The 25834-nt window shown below is 41.4% G+C and overlaps 1 protein-coding gene across 3 annotated transcripts in view; it reads right to left on the minus strand.

Annotated features, from left to right (window-relative positions):
* EPHA6 (EPH receptor A6) overlaps positions 1 to 25834 on the minus strand; it is an 886412-nt gene that overhangs the window by 251995 nt on the left and 608583 nt on the right. For all 3 annotated transcript variants that reach the window (XM_075854449.1, XM_075854448.1, XM_075854450.1), the window contains one exon: positions 14426 to 14550. In XM_075854449.1, coding sequence (XP_075710564.1) covers positions 14426 to 14550 — 125 coding nt within the window. The remainder of the gene's footprint in view (positions 1 to 14425; positions 14551 to 25834) is intronic.

A 25834-nucleotide genomic window follows, 5' to 3' on the forward strand; every position in this document is an offset into this window, starting at 1 on the left:
CCAAATCAGTGGAGCGAACTACTCATGCTTGGCCACTGCTGCATTCATTTTCTATGGATCTGCCGGACGATTTATAGTATGAATAGTACATGAATGGAGCGATATTTTATACCCCATATACATGCTCAGGAAAATGTCGATAAAGAATAATGAAGGTGCTTTTAAAATCCACAGCATGTCCATTATTGCACTGAACATTTATTTTCAATGGGGCCAATCCACGACAGCTATCTGAGTTTCAGCCATGGATTTCTGCTGCGGCTTTTCTAAAAATGTCGCTGTGGCAAATCTGTGCTGTGTGAACATACCCTTACTGAATGAAAATATCCTGATTCAGAAAAGCAACAGTTAAGTGACAAATTCAGCTCTAGTACCTCTGAAGGTCTGATTCCCTTCGATTTCCATTACGACAATATCAACAATAAAGAAACATTGGCAACCAAGGTTTAACCGAGTGAATTAAAATAAATTTTGTATGCTATTGAGAGAATAGAACCATATTCAGTTACTGGTAAACAGAACTCACAGTCAATAGCTGTAATCATCAGAAATGATCGGTACAAAATACGGAGGTGGGAAGCAGCTGCCACCACAATGCAAGAAACTAAACAAAATCTGGAGAGCTTGTTTAAAGCTGGATAAAAATACTTTAACAGTGAGGAGCTTATCCGAAACATTTTTATGTAAAGAGTAAAGAGCGTGTTTCTTATGGCGTTTTTTTAAACAGATGCTGCGCTCTATACAGCCCCAATCTGTCCCTTCATTATTGGCATTGTTATGGAGATGAACACAAGTTTGCACAAGGTCATCCCAAGAAACAACCTGAAGACTCGTCACATTTCTGTAGCAGCCTAAATGTGTTTATGAGCAGCAGGTGAATTCCCATAGAAGACACTAAAGCTATTAACGGCACAGTGAGGAGCACACAATAATAGGCTGTTAACTCAGCCCTTCTGACAAGAGCACCAGGAAAGGACACTACCAAGCTATTAATAATAAATTATGCATATTTCGTAGAAGGGAAAAAAAAGGAAAGAAAATGCTTTCTGTAGCAGATCGCAGTCTGTGTCAATTTACATTTCACCGGCACTACTTTATTTACCTTTTAATTGTAATATTTTATGCATCGTTGTGGTGAATCACACACTTTGCTTGTCCCATGAGCACTAAAAAGTCCTGAGATGATTTGCTCAAAAGTGTTCATTGTGGATCCTGGCGGCAATTACAAGATTCATCTGATCCGAGTACATATGTGCCCTGGGCCAGCCTGTTGTCCTATTAGGCCCAGTAGGAGAGCAGTTTTATGTTTTACATTACAAAATAAAAGTGCTTTGAAAAGCCTAGTCATCAGTTATGATGGGAGTATATTAAAGAGTTCTAAAAACTTTAGATTGGTTGTTGTTGAATAGAAAAGGCCACAGTTATTATTTCAAAATGCCCCATTTGATGAACTGTAGTGCAGGGGAAAAGTTTTTTCAGTTTCTCTCTATTGATTCAGAAGAAGGCAAAAAGAAAAGAAAACCCATAAAACATCATAACACATCATTCAGACTGGATCAACATTCATACAAAGCCCCTTCATTCTCAAAATCAGTGAGGGTCTTGGCAGTCGGAAGTGGATCACAAAGTGGAGGCATATCCGAGCGATATGCCATTACTTTGTGTGATTGGAATATACTTTTATAGATTTATCATGTCCCCATTAGATGTCTCTTAATTAACACTACATACTGTAAATTTAATTTTTTTAATATTTCTCATAACTAAAGTTCCTTTTACACGGGCCAACAAAACGCTAATCCATCGGTTGATCAGTTAGTTTATGCGGCCAATAAAATGGTTGCTAGCACATCTCCCTGTGTAAATGTTTGGAAACAAACAATCATAGTAACGATCGTTCATCCCCATACATTACCAGTCATAGTTCCCTGTGGAAGGAGCAAACGGGACCTGATAAAGGACCTTAAGATTTCCCATGCCCCTCATTAGTTTAGTTGCTCTTCTTTGTATCTTTTCAAACTCCAGGGCATCCTTTCTATGAATCGGTGCCATGAACCAAACTGCATAATGCTTTGTAAAGTGGTAATATTATGAATATTATGTCCAGGGGCGTAGCTAAAGGCTCATGGGCCCCGATGCAAGAATTCTTACTGGGCCCCCCCCCCCCCGCAAACTTCTCATGGCCGACGGTCCGCAGCTTTCAGCTGCATCGCTGGGTCTCCTAAGTGACCCAACAATGCAGCACTAGCAGCCGGGGCGTCACTAAGGCTGGGTTCACACACCCTATTTACGGACGTAATTCGGGCGTTTTAGCATTGAATTACGTCCGAAAATGCGGCTCAAAAGCGTTGGCAAACATCTGCCCATTCATTTGAATGGGTCTTACGATGTTCTGTGCCGACGGTCATTTTTTTTTACGCGCCGCTGTCAAAAGGCGGCGCGTAAAAAAGACGCCCGTGCCTGTCACTTCTTCAGACGTAAATGGAGCCGTTTTCCATGGACTCCATAGAAAAACAGCTCCAATTACGTCCGTAATGGATGCAGCGAAAGACGCCTGAACATGCCATTACGGCTGAAATTACGGTGCTGTTTTCTCCTGAAAACAGCACCGTAATTTCAGCCGTAACAAACGCTGCCGTGTGAACAGACCCTCAGGGCTTAAAATGTCAGGGAAATGGCCCCAATACATATGTGTCCGCCCAAAAAAAAAGTGTGTATATGAGACAGCATAGCATATCTATAGCACTGCGACCCTATAAACTATGGATAGAATTAGATACAGTGGCTCAGCAGACAGTATCACACATGATAGGATTAGATACAGTGGCTGAGCAGACAGTATCACACATGATAGGATTAGATACAGTGGCTCAGCAGACAGTATCACACATGATAGGATTAGATACAGTGGCTCAGAAGGCAGTATCACACATGATAAGATTAGATACAGTGGCCCAGCAGACTGTATCACACAGGATAGGATTAGATACAGTGGCTCAGAAGGCAGTATCACACATGATAGGATTAGATACAGTGGCTCAGCAGACAGTATCACACATGATAGGATTAGATACAGTGGCTCAGAAGGCAGTATCACACATGATAGGATTAGATACAGTGGCTCAGCAGACAGTAGCACACATGATAGGATTAGATACAGTGGCTCAGAAGGCAGTATCACACATGATAGGATTAGATACAGTGGCTCAGCAGACAGTACCACACGATAGGATTAGATACACAGCTCAGCAGACAGTATCACACAAGATATGATTAGATACAGGGCCCAGCAGACAGTATCACACATGATTGGATTAGATACACAGCTCAGCAGACAGTATCACACATGATTGGATTAGATACACAGCTCAGCAGACAGTATCACACATGATTGGATTAGATACAGGGCCTTGGCAGACAGTATCACACATGATTGGATTAGATACACAGCTCAGCAGACAGTATCACACATGATTGGATTAGATACAGGGCCCAGCTCGCTGACATTGCGTCTCCAGCGCTGGACCCAGGACAGGTAAGAATAATAATTTTGCTTCTTTATGTGTTACTGATTATTTTTGTGTGTTTGTGTTTTTTTTACAGGTTCGGTTGTTGGACTTCGGATACGAGGACTTCAATGACGGCGTTTTTTTTATTCTCAATAAAATGGTTAATGAGTGTTGTTGTTTTTTTTTTTTTCAATAAAATATTTTTTCTATGTGCTTGTATCTTTTTAAACTTTATTATCACCGCCTTAGTAATGGCCGCTGGCTGATTGACAACCTCCATTACTAAGGCGGGGCTTAATGTTAGCCGGTGCAGAGGCCAACACTAACCCCCATTATTACCCCGGTACCCACTGCCACCAGGAGTACTGGGAAGAGCCAGGTACGAAGCATTACCCGACCATCTGTAGTGACGGGCAGGTACCAGGGTGGCCGCAGGCTGGTAGTATTAGGCTGGGGAAGGCCAAAAACCGTGGCCCTTCCCACCCTGGTAATGCTGCCTGCTGCTGCTGTGTTGCATCTGGTTGGTTATGAAAATTGGGGGGGGGGGGACCCCACATCGTTCTTTCCAAATTTTTTATTTTTTTTTTTTTAAATGACGTGGGGTCCCCATTTTTCATAACCAGCCAGATACAATAAAGCAGCAGCAGCCTAGCATCACCAGGGTAGGAAGGGCCACTGTTTTTGGCCTTTCCCCTCCTGATAATACCAGCCTGCGGCCACCCCAGTGGCCGACCATCACTACAGATGGTCAAGTACTGGATCGTACCCGGCTCTTCCCAGCACCCCTGGTGGTGGTGGGTCCCGGGGTAATAAAGTAGGTTAGTGTTCGCCTCTAAACACTAAGCCCCGCCTTAGCAATGGATGCTGTCAATCAGCCGGCGGCCATTACTAAGGCGGTAGTAATATAGTTTAAAAAAAAACACAGACATAGAAAAAATATTTTATTGAAATAAAAAAAAAACACACAACCCTCATTAACCATTTTATTGAGAATAAAAAAAAAGCCGTCATCGAAGTAGTCCTGCAATCTGCCGTAGTCCAACGACCGAACCTGTAAGAAAACACACAAAAAATGATTAGTAACACGTGTGTTAGGCTTAGATACAGGGCCCATGTGTGATACTGTCTGTGGGACCCTGTATCTAAGCCTACCACAACGTAGGCTTAGATACAGGGTCCAGCAGACAGTAATCTTATACAGTATAAGATTACTGTGTGCTGGGGCCCTGTATCTAAACCTACAGTGTGGTAGGCTTAGATACAGGGCCCATCAGACAGGATCACACATGGGCCATGTATCTAAGCCTACCATGTGATTGGCTTAGATACAGGGCCCAGCAGACAGGATCACACATGGGCCATGTATCTAAGCCTACCATGTGATTGGCTTAGATACAGGGCCCAGAACAGGATAGGCCATCAATAGCTGATGTGTCGCCCGGGACCCGCAAATCAGCTGTTTTGAAGGGGCCGCAGCACTCGTACGAGAGCTGCTTCCCCTTCATTTCACTACTCGCTCACACTGTGAATCGCCGACACGGATTCACAGTGTGACCGGAATGAAGGGGAGCAGCTCTCGTACGAGTGCTGCGGCCCCTTCAAAACAGCTGATTGGCGGGTCCCGGGAGTCGGACCCCGCCAGTCAGGGCTAACCTTACCTTCCTCTTCGGCCGCGGCGGGAGTTCTGTCGTCTCGATGCTGTGCGCGGCGCATAGCGCTGTGACGTCATGCGCTGCGCACAGCGCCGGACCTCAGGACCTCCGCTGCCATCCGGAACCAGGAAGGTAAGTAAAGTATGTTACTATAGTAACAGGGGCCCGCGGCCCGAGTTACTATAGTAACTTTTTATTGATGTGGTGCGGGGGGCCGTGGGCCCCCCTGGCTTCGGGGCCCGGTCGCAATTGCGACCGCTGCGACCCCTATAGCTACGCCAGTGATTATGTCCCTGTCCCGTGAATATTATGTTCCTGTCCCGTGACCTTATCTAATGTCTTTACAGCTCTTTAGTGCACTGCTCTCTTTACTAAAGATTGGATGTTTTAAAAAATTTTGGGGTATTTCAGTAATACAAATAACTTGAGGGAAAATGTAAGAAATAAAAACAATCTGTGAGAGATTTGCCAATCCTCAGAAGTTACCTGTGGTAGCAATGTCCAAATATACTACTAGGGAACTGTGTCAATAATGAATATGCGTGCGCGAGTGTGTGAGTGTGTGAGTGTGTGGTGGGGTTGTTCCCTATTCAGAACCCTAATTATTTTCCCAAAAAGCAGAGAGCAGCTACAAAGAGTGCTTCTAGAGGAGACAGCACGTTCATGAACTACACAGAGATTTACAACACCCCATCGATTTTATTGGGCACTGTTTAATGCTTCATGTCCAATGTGGTGGCGGTGCAGGAAAATTGAGCACTTGCTACTGGGTTATTTAACAGATTATAGCGGATTGCTGCGGGTCCCAGAAACAGGACACCTTGTGATCAGCTCGTTGTCAGGGAACCCTTCTATGGAAAAGGGATTGTCCAAAGCAAACATCCCTTTTCAGCTGGGGAAGTCATTGCTAGTCCACCGTCCTTCATAGGGCAAGCAGTACTGTCCAACTAATGTGTGCTCGCACAATAGTGCACTTCTATGTACGAGCTTGCAGTAGATGAATGAAATTGTCAAAAGGAAATATAACCTGAACTTTTGTACTATGAAGAACTATGAGCGAGTCTGTGCATAGCCTTATCAGCCTGATCAAGAGAATGAGCGACAAAACATGGCCACCTTTTGTTTCAACGCTTTCTTTGACCATTTGCAAAACCTTAAAATTGTGGCCCAGTTCCTCCCTCAAAGTGAAGCTTCACCTTGTAGTCATGTTACATATTGTCTATTATTGAATTGCCTTATCAACATTTCATTAATATAAATGTTTTATATTCAAGTTTCTCCCTTTTCAAGCAGGTGTATTTCTCAGAATAGATTAATGTTTCTGCCAATGTTTAGAACCAGGGTCTGAAGGTCCAATTCTCCAGAACAGGGCTGGTATCCTGTCTGGGAAAAAGAGCTGGTGAGTCATGATGTAGTCCCATATGTTCAAATTTAATTGTGCCTCGGTAAATGATTATTATTGCTTTAATGGATCTAAAATAAAAATTGCATCAACTTTGCAAATAATCCTTATTAAACATACGCTACCCTTTAATGTCCACCATAGATCTTTAGATCTATGGTAACAGACTACAAACAAACCCGTTGTAGTCTGATCCTGCAGTCATGCTGCCTTCATTCTGTCCCCTACTTTTTGCTAATCTACTAAATGTGTGTTAGTAAGAAGTAGGAGACTATGAAAGGGGGTATGACTCAGGGATCAGACAATACTGTTTGTAGTTTGTTACCATGGAGACACGTAGTTCTGCATAGGAGCTGTAGACACACAAAGTAGGATATTTTTGTTTAAGTCTATTTTTAAAGTTACTTCATTTTTTATTATAGATGCATTTCAGCAATTAAAAAAAATAAATCGTTTTTAAAGGTGGACATAGCCTTTAAAGCTAGGGCTCCATGGCAATAAATCATACACGATTATCACACTAATGCAATCACATTAGATTGCAGTGTGATTCTGGGTATAATGTATGGAAGGGATTTTGTGACAGAGATATTTTGATTGTGTGCAATTATTTTTCCTATGGGATTCTATTAAAATTGTATTAGGGATACACTTGCAATAGTATTTATTTTACCTCTAAATCGCAAAAAAAAAAACCATAACAATGTGATTTTGCATCGCTCTAGTGCAAGATCACATCACAAGACATCACTTGCGATCAGTCGCCATGGAGGCCCAGCGGCTAATACTGGTTTCTAGCCTCCTACACCACTTGATTCAAACATACAAATGGCAGTTAAACAGTTAACCTACATATTTCATCCCAATGCAGCTTTTCTAATGCAATTGGGCAAGACTTTTTTTTTCTTTAAACAGAAGAACGCGTGCTTCTACCTCCCCGGACTATTCAGCCTCATTACTCAAGTCTTAATATCTGTGTTCTTACCACAAGTAGCATACTGTAACAAACTTTTTTTTTTTAGCAAGGATATCCCGAAGCCCCAGAACTACCGCTCCGAGCCTATGTGATGAATATCAGGAAAAATATGTTCCCTATGTGAATGGATGGACTTTCTCATCCCTGAAGGGTCATACACTAGTTTTAATCTTTTGCCTGTAATGAATGGCAGTAAAACTCATTTTAAATAGAAAATTGTCAAACTACCCTGAAGCTGCCAGCAGAAGCCTTAAATTCTCTTTTTGCTCTGAGTTAAAACAGAATCCAGAACAAAAGCTGTGTTCCAGGGCAAAATATTAAGTCTGCAACAGCAAAATGCAATGTTGAAGACTTATGAGCCCATTTGTAATATATCCAGGTCTTAGTTGAAAAACACCAGCTGAAGCTGATAATACATCATTTTGCAATGCTTCTCTCCATGCCTGTAGGCTTTGCCACTGAACAGGCCTGCTGCTTGTTCCCTCTTCTACAAAAAAGATAATACAACTATTTTTGTTATGTAGGAAGGTTTGTTTTTTTATGGGGGTGTCTCCAAATCTTAAAATTTGTAGCTTGCTATTCCCATCAAGGTAAAGAAGAAATAGCAAAAGTTATAGAAACCAGTTCTAACCCGGTTTTGTAATACAAAAATACAAATTGTACGTCTTAGTTCTCTAAGGTTTAGTTCACACTTGATGTTTTTGTCATGGTTTCTCAGCCCCCTTTATTTGTAAAAATTACAGGAAAATAAATGGCACAAGTCAACCAGGCCTTATAGTTTCCCCATGGCCACAGGACCCCCACCTATTGAAATAATAAGCTTGCCCTGTTATTCCCTTAGACTTGGCCTCCTCTGCGTTCATTTTTCATTCTTCCAATAGGCGGAAGTCCCAGAGGGAGAACCCCCACTTATCAGATATTTATTGCAAATCCTGTGGATATGTCGTAAATGTCTAAAATAGGAAAACCCCTTTACCAGTAGTACCTTAGGATGAACAAGAAGATAAAAATGTTCTATTCCCCCTGCCTTAGTTATTACCTCTAATTTATAAAGCACCAACAGCAGTGGGGTGTACACAGAATGACCCCGGACCAGTCAATAGTCCCCAGTGGGACTTATGATCAAATTTTTTATTTCGAGCACTCACATTGACGCTAGAAACAATTCCTCAGGAGGACGAGTAACCTTTTGATATGTTTTTGGCATGAGGAAGTAAAACTGAGAAAATCCATGCATCACAGGGAGAACATGCAAACTTCATGCAGAATGGTCCCTACAGTGCCATAAAAAGTTCCCCTCTTCCGGATGTCACAATGACTGGTTTCTTATATTTACACAAAATGTACATATATTAGAAAAAAAGAATCTCAGTGAAAACACAACACAGATTTTTAAACATTATGGCATTTACTTAAGCAACAGTTATAAAGAAGTCATCTAACCCATGTGAAAAGTAAGTCCCCCCTTTAATTTATTATATTATTTATTAATTCTTTTTATATCAGTCTCCCACCTGTCTCTGGTAGAATTCGAGCCTTCTGTTCTTGACAGAGCGGATTTAATCTAGACATATTGGTAGTTTTTGTGCCTGAACTGCTGGTTTAATGTCCTGCTCCAGAATCTCCCTAGAGACTTCGACCATTGTAGGTCAATCCAGAACTTTATTTTTGTTTCTCCAAATCCATTTAAATAAGACCTGTCTATGTATGTTGGATCATTGTCTGGCTGCATAACCAAATGACACTTCAGATGACTGGATATTTCACTAAATAATGATCTATTATATTGTAGAATTCATGATTCCTGTAAAAATGACAAGCTGTTCACATCTGGCATCCACGATCACCACCAAATTCGACAGTCGGTATGATGTTCTTATTGTGGGATGCTGAATTTGCTATATACCAAAAATAGTCTCAAAGCTTCCAATTCACTATTTAGTCTATAGAACAATATCTCAAATAGCTTGGGATCTTTCTGGTATTTTTCTATATGCCAAAAATTTTCATTTGGATAGCATTGTTTTCCACTTTGCTGCTGTACAATTTTTCTTCATTCCAGTTTGTTCCTTATTGTGGAGCCATATTAACTACAGTTCTTCAGGTATTCTTGGGTGATTTGTGACTTCATGAATGATTATTGTCTCGGTCCCTTGAGTAATTTTGACTGTCTCACTTTAGTTTAGAATAGTCACAGAGCCTACAGCCGACCATACATTTGAGATAGCTGTCGACAGAACGCTTGTTCGGCCAACCTCTAATACCTTGCATGTTCATTACAATGGCAAGAGGGGAATAAGCATCTGCCAGACACCTCCAGCAGCGGCTTATTTCCCGTGAGAATAAAATATCTGATATGTTGAAATCCAACATGGTTGAATCCACTTTCCCCCAATATCTTGAGAAAGACCCATAATTGGGTCAAAACGTCGCTATTTATTATGGTGAAATAAAAGACACCTTTTTTTTGATACTTTGGTAACTACTTGTTCTGCAGTCTCTCTACTTTCTTCTGTCTATTTTTGGGTTGGACTGGCTATGACTCGACACTGCTTGCACCGGTTGAAAATTCTCCTGATATAACATTCATCTTGAGTGTTTCCTGGGACTGATGTGCTGATGATTTCTTTTTCCCCCAATATCTACCATCGGGAAACTCTGCATGGCCAGTTTTAAAAATGGCCTTGTGATCCATTCCAAAAATATTGAACAATTTATCTAATTTAAAACCTTTTCTTGATAATTTGTCCCATTTTGAGGTTCAGTAAATAGGTGGTTTAGATTTGACAAAGATGTGCTGTTATAATTGAGATCAGAAAAAATTCAGTGTGATAAATATACAATAATAGGAACATCGGGGGGGGGAGGGGGGCGGGCATCTTTACAGCACCGTACATGCAATTTAATTTTGATGTGTTCTTCTCAATCTTGACTCAATGTCAGTGAATTGGAATGGGGGGGGTGAATATAAAACATCACATGAATCACTCATTAGCATAATATTTGCATCTTATTATTGGCAATCTGATGTAATGTGACATAACTTAACTTGTGAATTGCAAATTTGTGGTTAAGTATTATTGTGATCTTTGCACCCATTAAAAGTTCTAATGAACCCTCTAGCTCAGAAAATGCAGTATTAACATAAACATGATATTAACTTATGTAAATGCCTAATGACATGCTTAACAAAGCTTGGTCTGTAGAAGTTTCCATGTAGAACTGAATAACTAACTGGTATCTGAAATACACATAAAAATGCTAATGGAACGTGCTTACTCCATCTTAAGTAACAGACGACAGAAATAATTTGTGGGCTCAGCCTTAGACTTGTGCTACCTCTAGGGTTGCAAGGGGTGCATCGCCTTTCACAACTGAAGGGGTGCCACCCAGAAGTGCAGACTTTGCACACCCAATCCCTCACTTGGTGATATAACAATGTTATTTAGGCAACTGTCTAGCAATGTTATTTGGCCATTTTACGGCACTAGTATTTCAGCACTATATGGTTGTATTATTTGTCCGTTATATTGTACATAATAAGGGGGGTGGGCATCAATAAAAGGTTCGCACATTGCAGCAATTATCCTAAATCCTGATTATATGCAGAAATTTTAAAAGTAATAATTCTAAATGATAGCACAAGCTGTAAATGGGATTTTCGCAAAAATTTATAACTCATTTTATAGGATGCAGCCACCTGGTCGATGTAAATCAGCAACTGATTAATGCTTGAGATCATGCTGAGACTTCCTTCTGGGAGAAAGGGAGAGAGAGCTGTTTCATTCCCAGTCTGGACACAGAGTTTTTCAGATGGCTGCTGTGTACAGTAGGTACCATGACATTTTGCATGGGATTGAGAGCAGATCTTATACACATTACATATAATAGTATTTTCTCTCTTTTTTTGGTCAGACAGTTTACATTTTACAACTCATATCTCCCCCAGTAGAAATATGTTTCATACTTATTTGTTAAGTGTAGTTTCATAGAATACAAAGGGTTGAATAGAGAAACAAAAATGTATTTTCTCCAAACAAGTTGTCTATGAGATCTCTGGCAGATGCCGTTTTAAGGCAAATGAAACCTGTGTGAACATAGCGTGACCTGTAAATATATTGGATACACATAATAATAACACTTTTAGGGCACTTCTTCTTTAAAGAGGCTCTGTCACCAGATTTTGCAACCCCTATCTGCTATTGCAGCAGATCGGCGCTGCAATGTAGATAAGAGTAACGTTTTTATTTTAAAAAAAACGAGCATTTTTGGCCAAGTTATGACCATTTTTGTATTTATGCAAATGAGGCTTGCTAAAGTCTAACTGGGCGTGTTTAAAGTAAAAGTACAACTGGGCGTGTATTGTGTTCGTTACATCTGGGCGTTTTTACTACTTTTACTAGCTGGGCGTTCTGACGAGAAGTATCATCCACTTCTCCTCAGAACGCCCAGCTTCTGGCAGTGCAGACACAGCGTGTTCTTGAGAGATCACGCTGTGTCGTCACTCACTTCCTGCCCCAGGTCCTGCATCGTGTCGGACCAGCGAGGACACATCGGCACCGGAGGCTACAGTTGATTCTGCAGCAGCATCAGCGTTTGCAGGTAAGTCGATGTAGCTACTTACCTGCAAACGCCGATGCTGCTGCAGAATCAACTGTAGCCTCTGGTGCCGATGTGGCCGACACGATGCAGGACCTGGGGCAGGAAGTGAGTGATGTCACAGCGTGATCTCTCGAGAACACGCTGTGTGTCTGCACTGCCAGAAGCTGGGTGTTAACGAACAGAAGTGGATGATGCTGATTCGTCAGCATCATACACTCCCATTCCTAACGCCCAGCTAGTAAAAGTAGTAAACGCCCCGATGTACGCACATAATACACGCCCAGTTGTACTTTTACTTTTCAACACGCCCAGTTGTACTTTTGCAAGCCTCATTTGCATAAATACAAAAATGGTCATAACTTGGCCAAAAATGCTCGTTTTTTAAAAATAAAACCGTTACTGTAATCTACATTGCAGCGCCTATCTGCTGCAATAGCAGATAGGGGTTGCAAAATCTGGTGACAGAGCCTCTTTAAGTTTCTTCAGGTTTCTGTACTTATCTTATTAGTTTTACATATAGATGTGTTTGCTATTGACAGCAGACACAGAGTGTGAGGCGGACATTATATTATAATAATCTCGCTGTCTGTAACTTCTTTAGTGTAAATGGAGGTCACTGCACTCAATCTACTTTATATTACAAAACACACAGACACACAAATAAATGAAATGACTGGTCATGGAAATTCTAAACACAAAGCTACATTTATCAAATACATTGGGCTTAGGCCCCACGCACACGACCATAGATTTCATCCATAATTACTATGTCCATAATTACTATGTCCTACCTAATGTCCTATTTTTTTATTTTACGGACCGTGCTCCCATACTTTAAAATTGGGAGCACGGTCCGCAAATGCTGATGACTGTCTGCAGCCGTCCGCGGCCGTCCGTGTCCGTAATTACGGACCGTGATTACGGCCACGGTTGTGTGAATGGGGCCTTACTGTTCTGTAGAATAATACAAAATCGAACCGACAATGGTCACAGAAGAGGAAAACATCATGGGTATAAAAACCATAAGAAAGCAGATATTTCTATATTCTATATTGTGTTACATTGTATACCTGTAATAACTGAACGTTTTGCATATCGTCACATTCATCCATCATAGTAAAGTGCACCTATTATGTTTGTATGTGAACATTCTGTGTTCTTTCCTTTTAATAATACATCTCTACAGGGTTCACATCTTAGTTTTTCAGAGCATAGACCCTGGAAAGCATTAGTTAGGAAAATTAATCGGCACAGAAATTTGGACTTAGGCTATGTTCACACTAATGTGAGCCTCCATTGAGGGTCCTGTCACTATTGACAGAAAGAATAGTAGTACATCATGGAGCGCTTCTATTACCATCAGAATGAGGAAAATAGCGACAGAACAGTGACATCATAAGGCATGGGAGATCCGTTGGTTGACGTTTATAGTGAAGGGTTTGCATTTGTTTAAGTTATGATTCGCACCAAAATTCTTGAGACCACTTGTTTAGTTAAAGGGGTTTTCCCACGAGAGACATTTATGACACATCCACAGGATATGTCATAAATGTCAGATAGATGCGGGTCCCACCTCTAGAACGGGGTTTAGGGGGCCTCTTTCTAGAGATAGGTGCGGTCCCAGAGATGGGACCCGCATCTATCTAACATTTATGGCATATCCTGTGGACATATCATAAATGTCCCTCATGGGAAAACCCCTTTAAGGTTAAACACAGTGGGGCACCTAAAATAGAAGCAGGGAACATGACTGCTATGTGACGCAAAGCTGCTTGCAATGACACGGTTGTAGTTGAAGCTCACTGCATACAGATTTATACAGCTCTTATTGAGTTCAATACTTGCTGTGGAAATCTATATGCAGCTAGCTCCCTCTAGTGGTAGCTGCCTTTAGCCATAATTATGTCATTTACCAAGTTATAAAAACAAGAGTTCCTCACATATATTATGAAATGTATCAGCACAGAATTTTTTTTACCTAAAAACAGTGACAACTTTACTAAATTTATAGTGGAGCTCTCGGTGGGGCAGGTGTTTTCAGCTTTTCTATGGGGTTCTATGATTTCTGTGAACATCCCTGGTTGAACATATATTTTAATAGATTCATGTGACTAGTAATAAGTTCCTACAGACAGATGAGTGTGAATGTATTTACTAGTTACAACATGTACTGTTTAATACTTTATAAACTGCTAATCCTTTACAGGAAGACACAGAAATGAAGACGAAAGAAAGCACTACTTGCATCTTAAGTGTTTTTCCAGGAATGCTGAGCAAGACCTACTTTCTCATAGTACTTGATCTCGTAGTCCAGAATGACCCCATTAGGATAGTCGGGTTCTTGCCACGATAGAGCGATGCTGTTTTGAGAGGCCCAGTCTTTCCTCACCATACCAATTAGCGAAGGAGCTGAAATGGAAAAAATAACAGTATACACAGTGAAAATCTGTAGTTCAGGGACTTTTAAGCAGGATGCAGTTATTTCATATTATCTTCTAGTTTGAGATTAGGTTCTATAAGTAAAGGGATTATTGTCTCTTAGATAAATATAATGTAACAGTTTGTACTTTTCCGCTGCAATATTTCATGTGGCGACTAAGTTAATCTTCCGTTCTACTTTTTTGTGTCTTTCGGACTTGCTTGCCATTTCTTTTGCAAATAATATGCTAATGAGATGGTACAGATGTAGCAGAGTTAATGTAGTAATTTGACTCTTTGAGACTGCACTGGCTTCATTGTGATGACTCTCTTAGTTGAGATAATAGTGTAGGCTTAACTTTATATTTCTTGGTCAAAAATTGAACTCCTCAATACCTATAAACATGCATGTTCATTCCTCATGGTAAATCTATGGAGAAAGGTGGGTGAGCAGTGACCAGACACGTGTGACGCCTCTTATCTCAAAGAAGCGATCATTTTGTCTGATTTATGCTGCCCTAGACAGCAGACCTTGGATAAAGTGAAACTCCAGGCAAAAAATAAATATTCAGCAAGCAGAACAGGCATGAGCCACTTAGTAGAAAGCATCGGAAAAACTCTTACTGCCAAGAACATCCTAAGCTGACAGCCAAGTGGCTCGTGACGGTGCTGCTCGGCTGTCATGGCCGGCACAGACTTCAGCCTGGAACTGGAAAGAGGGTGAACATATCTGTGGCCTGAAGGATTCTAGACAATCGTCTGAATAATCTTAGATACCTGGAACTATACAGTCAATACTTTATTATTACTCACTGCAAGTCAAATATTTATATATTATGTGCCCTTTCCTTTCTAAGGCCCCATGCACACGACCGCAAAAATCTCCGTAATTGCTGACCGTAATATGGTCCGCAATTGCAGACCCATTCAGGTCTATTGGCCGCGGAAACCTTTCCGTATCGCTACGGAAGGGTGTCCGTGCCGTAGAACTGTGCCGGGAATTATGGAGCATGTCCTACTTTTCATATTTTACGGGTCGTGCTGCTCCCATACTTTGTATGGGAGAACAGGCCAAAAATGCGGGCTGTGGCCTGCGGCCGCCGGCGGCCAGCCGTAACTGCAATCACGGGCTGTGATTATGGGCACGGCCGTGTGCATGAGGCCTAAGGCCCCATACACACGACCGTATTTGCATCTATCCCGAAATACTGTCTGTGAATACGGATCCGTAGGCATCCGTATTTTATCCGTATATACGAAAGGGTGTCCGTATATACGGTCCGTACTGCATCTGTATTTCATCTGTATATACGGAATCCGTAAAAAATGGAGGGGGGATGAAAATGAGGTCATCAGCATGTTGCATAGCAATGGTTCCGTAAATACGGACAGTATACGGATGCACATCCGTAGCCGCACGTATTTACGGAAGCTCCCATAGGCTTCTATGGGAGAGTCCTTGCCGTAATATTATACGGACAAGAATAGGACAGGTGCTATAATTTTTTCAGCACGGACACCCATCAGTAAAAATACTGAAATGTGTCCATGGCCAATAGAAATGAATGGGTCCGTAATTACTGTCAGTAATTACTGTACGTAATTACTGATGAAAAATACGGTCATGTGCATGGGGCCTAAGGCTTCGTTCACATCTGCGTCGGCTCTGTTCTGACGGAACCCTGACTAAAACAAACGGAAACCATAGGTTTCTGTTTGCATCACCATTGATTTCAATGGAGACGGATCCGGTGCAAATGGTTTCCGTTTGTCTCCGTTGTGCAAGGGTTCCGTCATATGTGCAAAGGTTCTGAATAGCGCAGTTGACTACGGTATTGATTCCTTCAAAATGCCGGAACCTTTGCACGATGGAGACAAACGGAAACCATTTGCACCGGATCCGTCACCATTGAAATCAATGGTGATGCAAACAGAAACCTATGGTTTCCTTTTGTTTCAGTCAGGTTTCCGTTCTGACGAATCCTAAGGGAATGTTCACACAGAGGAGTTTTTTGCATGCAGAAAAATCTGCCTTAAAATTCCTTCAGGAATTTTGATGCAGAGTTTGACCTACCTGCACACTCTTTGAGGTTTTTCGGCCATGGCCATGGAGCGCCGCGGGCAAAAACTGATGCGAAAACCGCTTTTCTGCCTCTCTTTGATGTCAATGGGGGATCAGAGACGGAAGTGCCTAAAGAAGGAGCATTTGTTTGTTTTTTCCTGTGAGCGTTTTTTTGCACTCGCAGGAAAAAAACGCCCCCGTCTCCCATTGAAATCAATGGGACGTGATTTTGGAAATTTTTTTGCCTCGTTTCTGACACAGTTTTCACATCAAAACAGCGCCAAAAAAACTCAGTGTGAACATACCATAATTCCGCCTTGTTTTTCCTTTTATTCCCCTTGTATCTCATAATATTTTTAGTAATAACATTGGTAATCAATTAAATATCATGTTAACACATGTATGAACAAATAAATAAATAAAATATAACATGGTGACACAGTGGTTGGCACTGCTGCCTTGTAGCATTAGGAGAACCATGGGTCGGTAACTGACCGGGCACCAATGAGCCAATGAGCGTAGAGTTGCAAGAAAAAGTAAGTGAACCTTTTGGAATTACCTGAATTTCTGCATTGATTACCCAGAAAATGTGGTCTGGTAGCTGTCTATGTCACAATTATTAACAAACACAATCTGACTGAACTAGTAATACACAAACAGTTGTGCTGTTCATGTCTTTTAAAGAGCACATTGAGTAAACATCTACAGTGCAGGTAGAAAAAGTAAGTGAACCCTTGAGCTTAATAACCTGTAGATCCCCCTTTAGGAGCAATCACCTCCACTGTTTCCGGTTGCTGCAGACAAGATTTACACAACGTTGAGATGGAATTTTGAACCATGTTCTTCAGTAGGTCTTTTGCTGTTACCCTTGGCTTCTTTCTCACCTTTTCTAGGATTGCCCGTTGTGCTCTTGTAGGGATCTTAACAGGATACCCACTCTTAGGGAGAGTGACAACAGTCCTGAATTTTCTCCATTTGTAGACAATTTGTCTACCGTGGATTGATCTCCACCTAGGTCTTTAGCAATTCTTTTGTAGCCTTCTTTAGCTCCATGCGTCTCTATAACACGTCTTCTAAAGTCTTCTGAAAGTTGTTTGCTTGAGGCATTGTTCGCACTAACCAACCTTTCTTGAGAAGTACAGATTTGTCAGTAATCATGCTTGGTGTGCCTTTATTTAATGGGCAAAGCACCTGTGAAACCCACACTTCCTATCCCTTAAGGCTGGATTCACACGAGCGTGGCGTTTTTGTGGACGCAAAAACGCGGCGTTTTGCGCGCGCAAAAACCACTTGACAGCTCCGTGTGTCATCAGTGTATGATGCGCAGCTGCGTGATTTTCGCGCAGCCGCCATCATAGAGATGAGGCTAGTCGACGTCAGTAAATAGTCACTGTCCAGGGTGCTGAAAGAGTTGACTGATCGGCAGTAACTCTTTCAGCACCCTCGACAGTGAATTCCGATCACAATATCGAGCAACCTGTTAAAAAAAAAAAAAGACGTTCGTACTTACCGAGAACTTCCCTCCCGGCCGTTGCCTTGGTGACGCGTCCCTCTCTTGACATCCGGCCCCACCTCCCTGGATGACGCGGCAGTCCATGTGACCGCTGCAGCCTGTGCTTGGCCTGTGATTGGCTGGAGCTGTCACTTGGACTGAATTGTCATCCCGGGAGGTCAGACTGGAGGAAGAAGCAGGGAGTTATCGGTAAGTCAGAACTTCTTTTTTTTTTTACACGTTCATGTATATTGTGATCAAAAGTCACTGTCCAGGGTGCTGAAACAGTTTAACTCTTTCAGCACCCTGGACAGTGACTATCTCCTGACGTCGCGTACCGGAATTTTTTTTGCCGGGTTCGGTCAAAACGAGTTCAGCCGAACCCGGTGAAGTTCGGTTGTCCGGGTTCGCTCATCTCAAAGACACTCCGTTTGGATGTTTGTAAACAGAAAAGCACGTGGTGCTTTTCTGTTTACATTCAGAGTTTGACAGCTCTTGCGCGAATCACGCAGTTCGCACGGAAGTGCTTCTGTGCGGCATGCGTGGTTTTCACGCACCCATTGACTTCAATGGGTGCGTGATGCGCGAAAAACGCAGAAAGAACGGACATGTCGTGACTTTTTCAGCGGACTCACGCTGAGTAAAAATCACGCGCATGTCTGCACGGCCCCATAGACTAATATAGGTCCGTGCAACGCGCGTGCAAATCACGCGCGTTGCACGGACGTGATTCCCGTTCGTCTGAATAAAGCCTAACTGAAACACCTTTTGCCAATTAGCACTTGGAGAAGTCATTAACACAGAGTTTTACTTACTTTTTCTCTCTTCATGGTGGATGTTTACTCAATGTGTTCAATAAAACACATGCATAGTTCAACTGTTTGTATGTTATTTGTTTAGTTAGATGTGTTTGTCTAAAATTGTGACTTAGTTAACAATCAGATCACATTTTATTAGTAATAAATTAAGAAATTCAGGTAATACTTTTTCTTGCAACTGTATACTGTCTGGGAGGCTAAAAAATAAAAATACATGTTAGAAGCAGCTGGTGTTTAGGGGCCTGAGGTGCCAATAGAAAGACAGCAGAAAACTATCCATGTCATGATTTCAACTTCAGTTCAGTATATTGAGTTTATATGTCGTTTGCGTCCTTCCATACTCCAAAAATAGATTTAGCTACATTATCTTCCAATAAAATTGTTCTGAGTGTGTGTACATGCCTGGATTCATAAAATTAGATGGAAAGCTCTGCTGGGGATAAATATGTTGTATTTCTGGTTCTTCAGTTTCTGTAATGTTTACAGATGAATATAGCCAACGTGAATGTGAGCGGGAAATGCTGAGCTACAGCAATACAGTATTGATCGAATGGAAAATGCTTGCACATCTGCCTTGCCTCCCGCTAGTATCAATAATTGGTAGAGGCTAAAGTTCAGCTTTGTCCTCTGAGCCCTTTACCAGGTCTCTACAGTAAAACAGATGAATCAAAGATGTATGGGGGATAGTGACAATATTCTAATTTTTTTTTATAGTTGTCCTATATGATATGGAGTTTTTGCTGCATCCTAACACTGAGTAACACTGGATTAATCCATACCTCAAATGTTTCTTTTACAAAGTAAAACTGATGTTCAAGTAAATGGGGCTAAGCTGCAATACCAGACACAGCCCATATACAAGAGTGGTGCTGTTTCTGTAAAAGAAAAAATCATACCCTGTTTTCTAATCTCTGACAAACCCTTTAAAGGGGTTGTCTCACTAAAGCAATCCGTTTCCAAATACGCTATGAGGGCATATAGACATTATAGAGGGTAGTCTCCATTCAGAACCCTCCTCTATGAGCCAGTTGGGAGTGCTCTGGACCTGACCCATCCATATAGTACATGAATGGCTATTCATTTTAACGTCCACCATGTAATACTACATTTGTACATGTACTGCTGTATTTCATCTTTATAATCTTTCATGCCTATGTTTTACACAACACTAGAATAGTTTGAATCAAATCGAACGTAATTCAGAAGGAAGTGAATTTACCATTTTTCTCATTATGGTCAAATAGGGGCTTTGATGATGGGGATGAGGCTTCCGGGAGTTAGGTACTTTAATCTGGCAAGCCCGCGGTGTGCCTTCAGTATGAAAGACATAAGCTGCCTGAGTGATCAATGAGAGAAGTATAAGAGTATGTTCACACGCAAACGCAAAATACGGAGCTATTTCCAGGCGAAAATAGCTCCTGAATTTCAGACGTTTTTGCAAGTACTCGCGTTTTTCGCTGCGTCCATTACGGACGTAATTGAAGCTGTTTTTCAATGGAGTCAATGAAAAACGGCTCCAAAAACGTACCGAGAAGTGACATGCACTTCTTTGACGCGGACGTATTTTTACGCGCCGTCATTTGACAGCGACGCGTAAAATGACACCTCGTCTGAACAGAACATCGTAAAACCCATTGCAAGCAATGGGCAGATGTTTGCAGGCGTAATGGAGCCGTCTTTTCAGGCGTAATTCGAGGCGTAAAGCGCACGAATTACGTCTGAAAATAGGCCGTGTGAACATACCCTAAAACATTTAGTGATAGGATGAAACAACCTCCTGCCAGAGATGCAGCTTAAAGCTCCCAGGACCTGCTGGAGAAGATATTCCTGGACTCACCATCTAACCAGCACTGGTATCACCCACAAATATATAGCTATAGCAGAGCTCTGTCAATGCATCGTACATGAGTACTACATGTCAAACTGTAGAAATATTGTAACTTATTCAGATACCACAGTGCATATAAAAAACAATTCAATGACAAACTCAGCTCTGCTATATCAGTATATGATGGCACCACGTCATGTAGGTTTTATAAAACACGATAAGTACCATTATTTATACAGCAAGATACATTTAATATTGAGGTTAGATCATTATGCGTGTAGTGTGAATTATCATTCTTCCCCATACTGTCTGCCTGTAGCACACTATTTTACAGTATGTATCAGGAGGGATTGCTCACCTCCTAGGCACAGGAGCCTGGTTGTGATAGCAACTTCTGCCACCCTTATTTCCAATGTGACCTATAAAACTAACATACATATCAAATTTATCAAGACACGATAAAGTATTACAAGGGTTGAGAACACCAGGGTTGACACTGTGGCCACAAATACCATTGTGGGACCACGGAACCGTCGGCTTGGGAGTGTCAGGGGATTTGAAAGGGGAGTAGATCATTAGTTTTAATCCATATTAATCTATTTATGATATTTTCAAAACGCCAGAAAATGCCTTTTGCAATAGGCTGTCTGAACACATATCACTCGTTGCTGCCATTGGTAAAAGGGGCGATTTATCAGAGTTGCAAAAAGGGAGGATTATTGGCTTTTGGGCCAAGGGTTGCAGTATTTTTCAAACAGCGCAGTTTGTGAACTGTTCGCGTGCTGCTGTGGTGAAAGTGTGTCCTGAGTGGACAAATGGCACCATTGGGAATAACCGACATGAAAGCTGCGGAGCGCCACGTGCCATTGATGTGAGAGAGGAACGACGGCTACGAAGGTGCGCGGAGGCCGAACGGCACGCTTCAGTGGAGCAGCTCATAGTGAAAATTAACCACTGGGCTACCAGACGTGTGACTAAAACAACAGTCCAGCGAAACCTACTGCGAAGCAGAAGGATGGTCACTGCCCCTATGCTAAAAAAGGTGCATCAGAAAAAAAGGCTTCCATTTGCACAGAAGTATCGGAATTGGACCACCGATGATTGACAAAGGGTTGTCTTCTCAGATGAGTCACGTTTTCTGACTCATCGAACGGATGGACGTTGGCATGTCAGGCGAGAAACATCAGAGAACAAACACCCTGCAACCATTGCTGGAAGAATACAAGCTGGTGGCGGCAGCGTTATGGTCTGGGGAATTTTTTCATGGCATTCTCTGGGCCCACTTATCCATGTGGGAGGCACTCTGAACCGATTTGGGTATGAATCCATCGTTGCCGATCACGTCCACCCATACATTCTGTTTGTCTTCCCTGGGGCAGATGGAATCTTCCAGCAAGACAATGCGACATGTCACACGGCTAGAAATGTCCAACAGTGGTTGGAAGAGCACAACCAAGACTTCCAAGTACTTTCCCTGGCCCCCTAATTCGCAAGACTTGAACCCAATTGAGCATCTCTGGGACCACCTCGATCATCTTGTTCGCTCTGTGGATCCTCCCCCACCCACCCTCCAGCAAATGTGGGATGTACTGCAGTCAGCATAGCTCCAGATACCTGAGACAAATTTAGACAAATGAAGCTGATAATTTTATGTAAACATATTCATGTAATATAGGTTAGATTAAAATTAAATAAGATTAGAAAATAGGTCTGCTATTTATTTTTGTTCCCAAGAAACGGCGCCACAGTTGTCTATGGGTTATGCCTTATATTGTAGTTCAGCCCCATTTTGTTGAATGGGAATAAGTTGCAATACCAGACATAGCCAAAGTCAAAAGTGGCGCTGTTTCTGGTTAAACAGCAAACCCTTTTTTTTTTTTTAAATCTCATACAACTGCTTTACGCTTTTTGGTTTTCAGGACCCTTAGGGCCTGTTCACATCACCGTTGCCCTTCTGTTGAGGGGTCCCATCGGGTTAACCCCTCAGCGGAAAGGCAAACGGAAACCTGAGTTCAATGGTGAGGGAAACGGAAGCTGAGGTTTCCGTTTGCCTTTCCGCTGAGGGGTTAACCCAACAAAAAAACCTCAGACGGAACCCCTCAGCGGACACAGGCAGTGATGTGAACTCAGCCTTAGCTTTAGATGTGGATAACACAGATAACAGTTAAAAATTTCAGTCTGACACATCTCTTATCTGTCTCAAAAGCCTCCTTGGTGCATCTCAAAATAAAAAGAGAACAGACAGAAATTGAGAAACTTAAAACTGGCCACAGTTTCAATTGATTTAAGATTTGTCAGTGTCTAAATACAAAGTCAAAAGAAAAAAAAAATGAATGAAAATGAATGACGGTGTCTGGTTGAGTTATTGTAATTCATTTCTCTGAGTAATGATACGCACTTGGTCACAAATATAAAATTTGCCTGTTGCATCAATGATTTGTGGCAAAGCTTTAAGTAGTGGCTGATATCATCTTGCTTATGAGCCATTTCAGCATTGATCTTTGTATTCTTAATAAACGACCGGAGGAAAAAGACATTTGTTTTACTGCTGTCTTTCTGAGATAAAATGACTCATTGTATGAACAAAAATTGGCAACCTTTGTGTTGGGAGGAAAATTCAATACTAAACATGATGGATGAAAAGGGACCATAAAATATATGAAAGTGCATTGTTTGGATCGGCTAATCTATATGTTAATGGTCCTCTGTGTACGGCCTCATGCACACGGCGGAGCCGTAATAGTGCACCCATTGGGGTGCATAGGGCCCTAGTATACCATATGCCTCTGATTACATAGGAAGGTATACATTGCCATATGGTGTCATATACTAGTCCTTCTCAATGAATTACAATATCATCAAAAAGTTAATTTATTTCAGTAATTCAATTCACAAAGTGATTTATATATTATATTATATAGATTCATTACACACGGAATGATCTATTTACAGCATTTTTTTCTTTTAATGTTGATGATTATGGCTAACAGTTAATGAAAACCCAAAATTTAGTCTCTCAGAAAATTAGAATAAGGGCGCTATTGCTCTATTGATTCCGTCATTAAAACGGAACCCTGCCGGAATGGTGACGAACGGAAACCATTAGCAATGTTTCCGTCACCATTGATATCAATGGTGACTGAAACGGAAGCTGTGGTTTCAGTTTAACTTTCCGTTGCGGGGCTCACCCGACGGAAACCTCTGACGGAACCCCGGAACGGAAAGCCAACACTGATGTGAATAGGGCCTGATATATAAGCCCAATTTCAAAAATGATTTTTAATACCGAAAAGTTGGTCTACTGAAAAGTATGTTCAGTATATGCCCTCAATACTTGGTCGTGGCTCCTTTGCATGAATTACTGCATCAATGCGGCGTGGCATGGAAGCGATCAGCCTGTAGCACTGCTGATGTGTTATGGAAGCCCAGGTTGCTTTATCACTGACTGTGGAAACTTCAAGTAAATTTTGCATTTCATTTGGAAATCAAGGTCCCAGAGTCTGGAGAAAGAGTGGAGAGGCATCAATCCAAGTTGCTTGCAGTCCAGTTTGACGTTTCCACAGTCAGTGATGGTTTGGGGAGCCAGGTCATCTGCTGGTGTTTGTCCACTGTGTTGTTTCACTGTGCTTGATTGGCCAGCAAACTTGCCTGACCTAAACCCCATAGAGAATGGGGTATTGTCAAGAGGGAGATGAGACACCAGACCCAACAATGCAGACTGAAGGCCACTATCAAAGCAACATGGGCTTCCATAACACCTCAGCGGTGCCACAGGCTGATCGCCTCCATGCCACGCCGCATTGATGCAGTAATTCATGCAAAAGGAACCCTGACCAAGTATAGAGGGCAGATACTGTACATACTTTTCAGTAGGCCAACATTTCGGCATTAAAAATAATTTTTTAAATCGGGCTTATATAATAGTCAAATTTTCTGATTTCGCTATGGGGTCTTTCTTCATTAGAGCAGGCCCCTGCTTCTTTTACTATACTTACATCATTATGCCATTATATGAATTATATAGTACTGTGCGTTTGCACTGTTCACTTAAAGGCAATGTAAACCATTAAAATATATATATATTTTTTAAATAAAAATGTCTATCAGTGTGTTTTGTGCAACTTTCTAAATACTTTTTATTAAAAATTATTTTTACTTTTTGAGATACAGCTACTTTGTATTTTTCATACAGAGCAGCTGTATCCATCAGGTCAGCAGGACTGACAGGTTTAGTGTCAGCGGGTCCTACGTTTCTCTGACATGCAGGATCGAGCCGTTATCGATCACATCATAACTTAGATGTGATAGATTACAAGTGAATCCTGCGTGTCAGAGACACGCAGGACCCACTGACACTGGAACCGTAGGGTCCGCTAATCTGACGGATTCATGTCTTAGTGCTAGATACAGCTGCTCTGTATAGAGAATACAGAACAGCTGTATCTCAAAAAGTAAAAATATTTTTTAATAAAAAGTATTTAGAAAGTTGCACAGAACACACTGACTCACACACACACACACACACACACACACACACACACACACACATATATATATATATATATATATATATATATATATACACACACACGATTTCAAAGGTATACATAGCCTTCAAAGATCTGCCGTTTTCTTATTATTTTAAAGAGCGCCTTGGGTTTTTGGTATAGCAACACAGTTACAATTGTAAAGACTGCAACCTCAATTACTACTGCAATGATTGTAACTAAACAGCAGTGTTCATATCTGTCACAGCTGCTATTTCACAAGTTACTTTATTTATTGCAACATAGAAAACAAATGCCACATTATGTTACTTTATATTGTATATTCAGGCTGCTTTGCTCTAAGATCAGCAAGGAATCACACGTTAACACCAGAGAGATAGATAAGTCAGTGTGAGTGGATGACACTGAGATCTCACTGCAAACAATCAGTGTAAATATTTCATCACAAAGTCAATGTTATATTGAATAAAAGATATTTGCAGAAAAATCTCTAGTTTGCATCTGTCATATAGGTAACAAGTACGATTAGAGTAATTGGAAAAGGCAAAAAATCTGATCCTGTGTATT

Source organism: Rhinoderma darwinii, chromosome 2 (genome assembly GCF_050947455.1).
Source record: "Rhinoderma darwinii isolate aRhiDar2 chromosome 2, aRhiDar2.hap1, whole genome shotgun sequence".
NCBI classification, from domain to species: domain Eukaryota; kingdom Metazoa; phylum Chordata; class Amphibia; order Anura; family Rhinodermatidae; genus Rhinoderma; species Rhinoderma darwinii.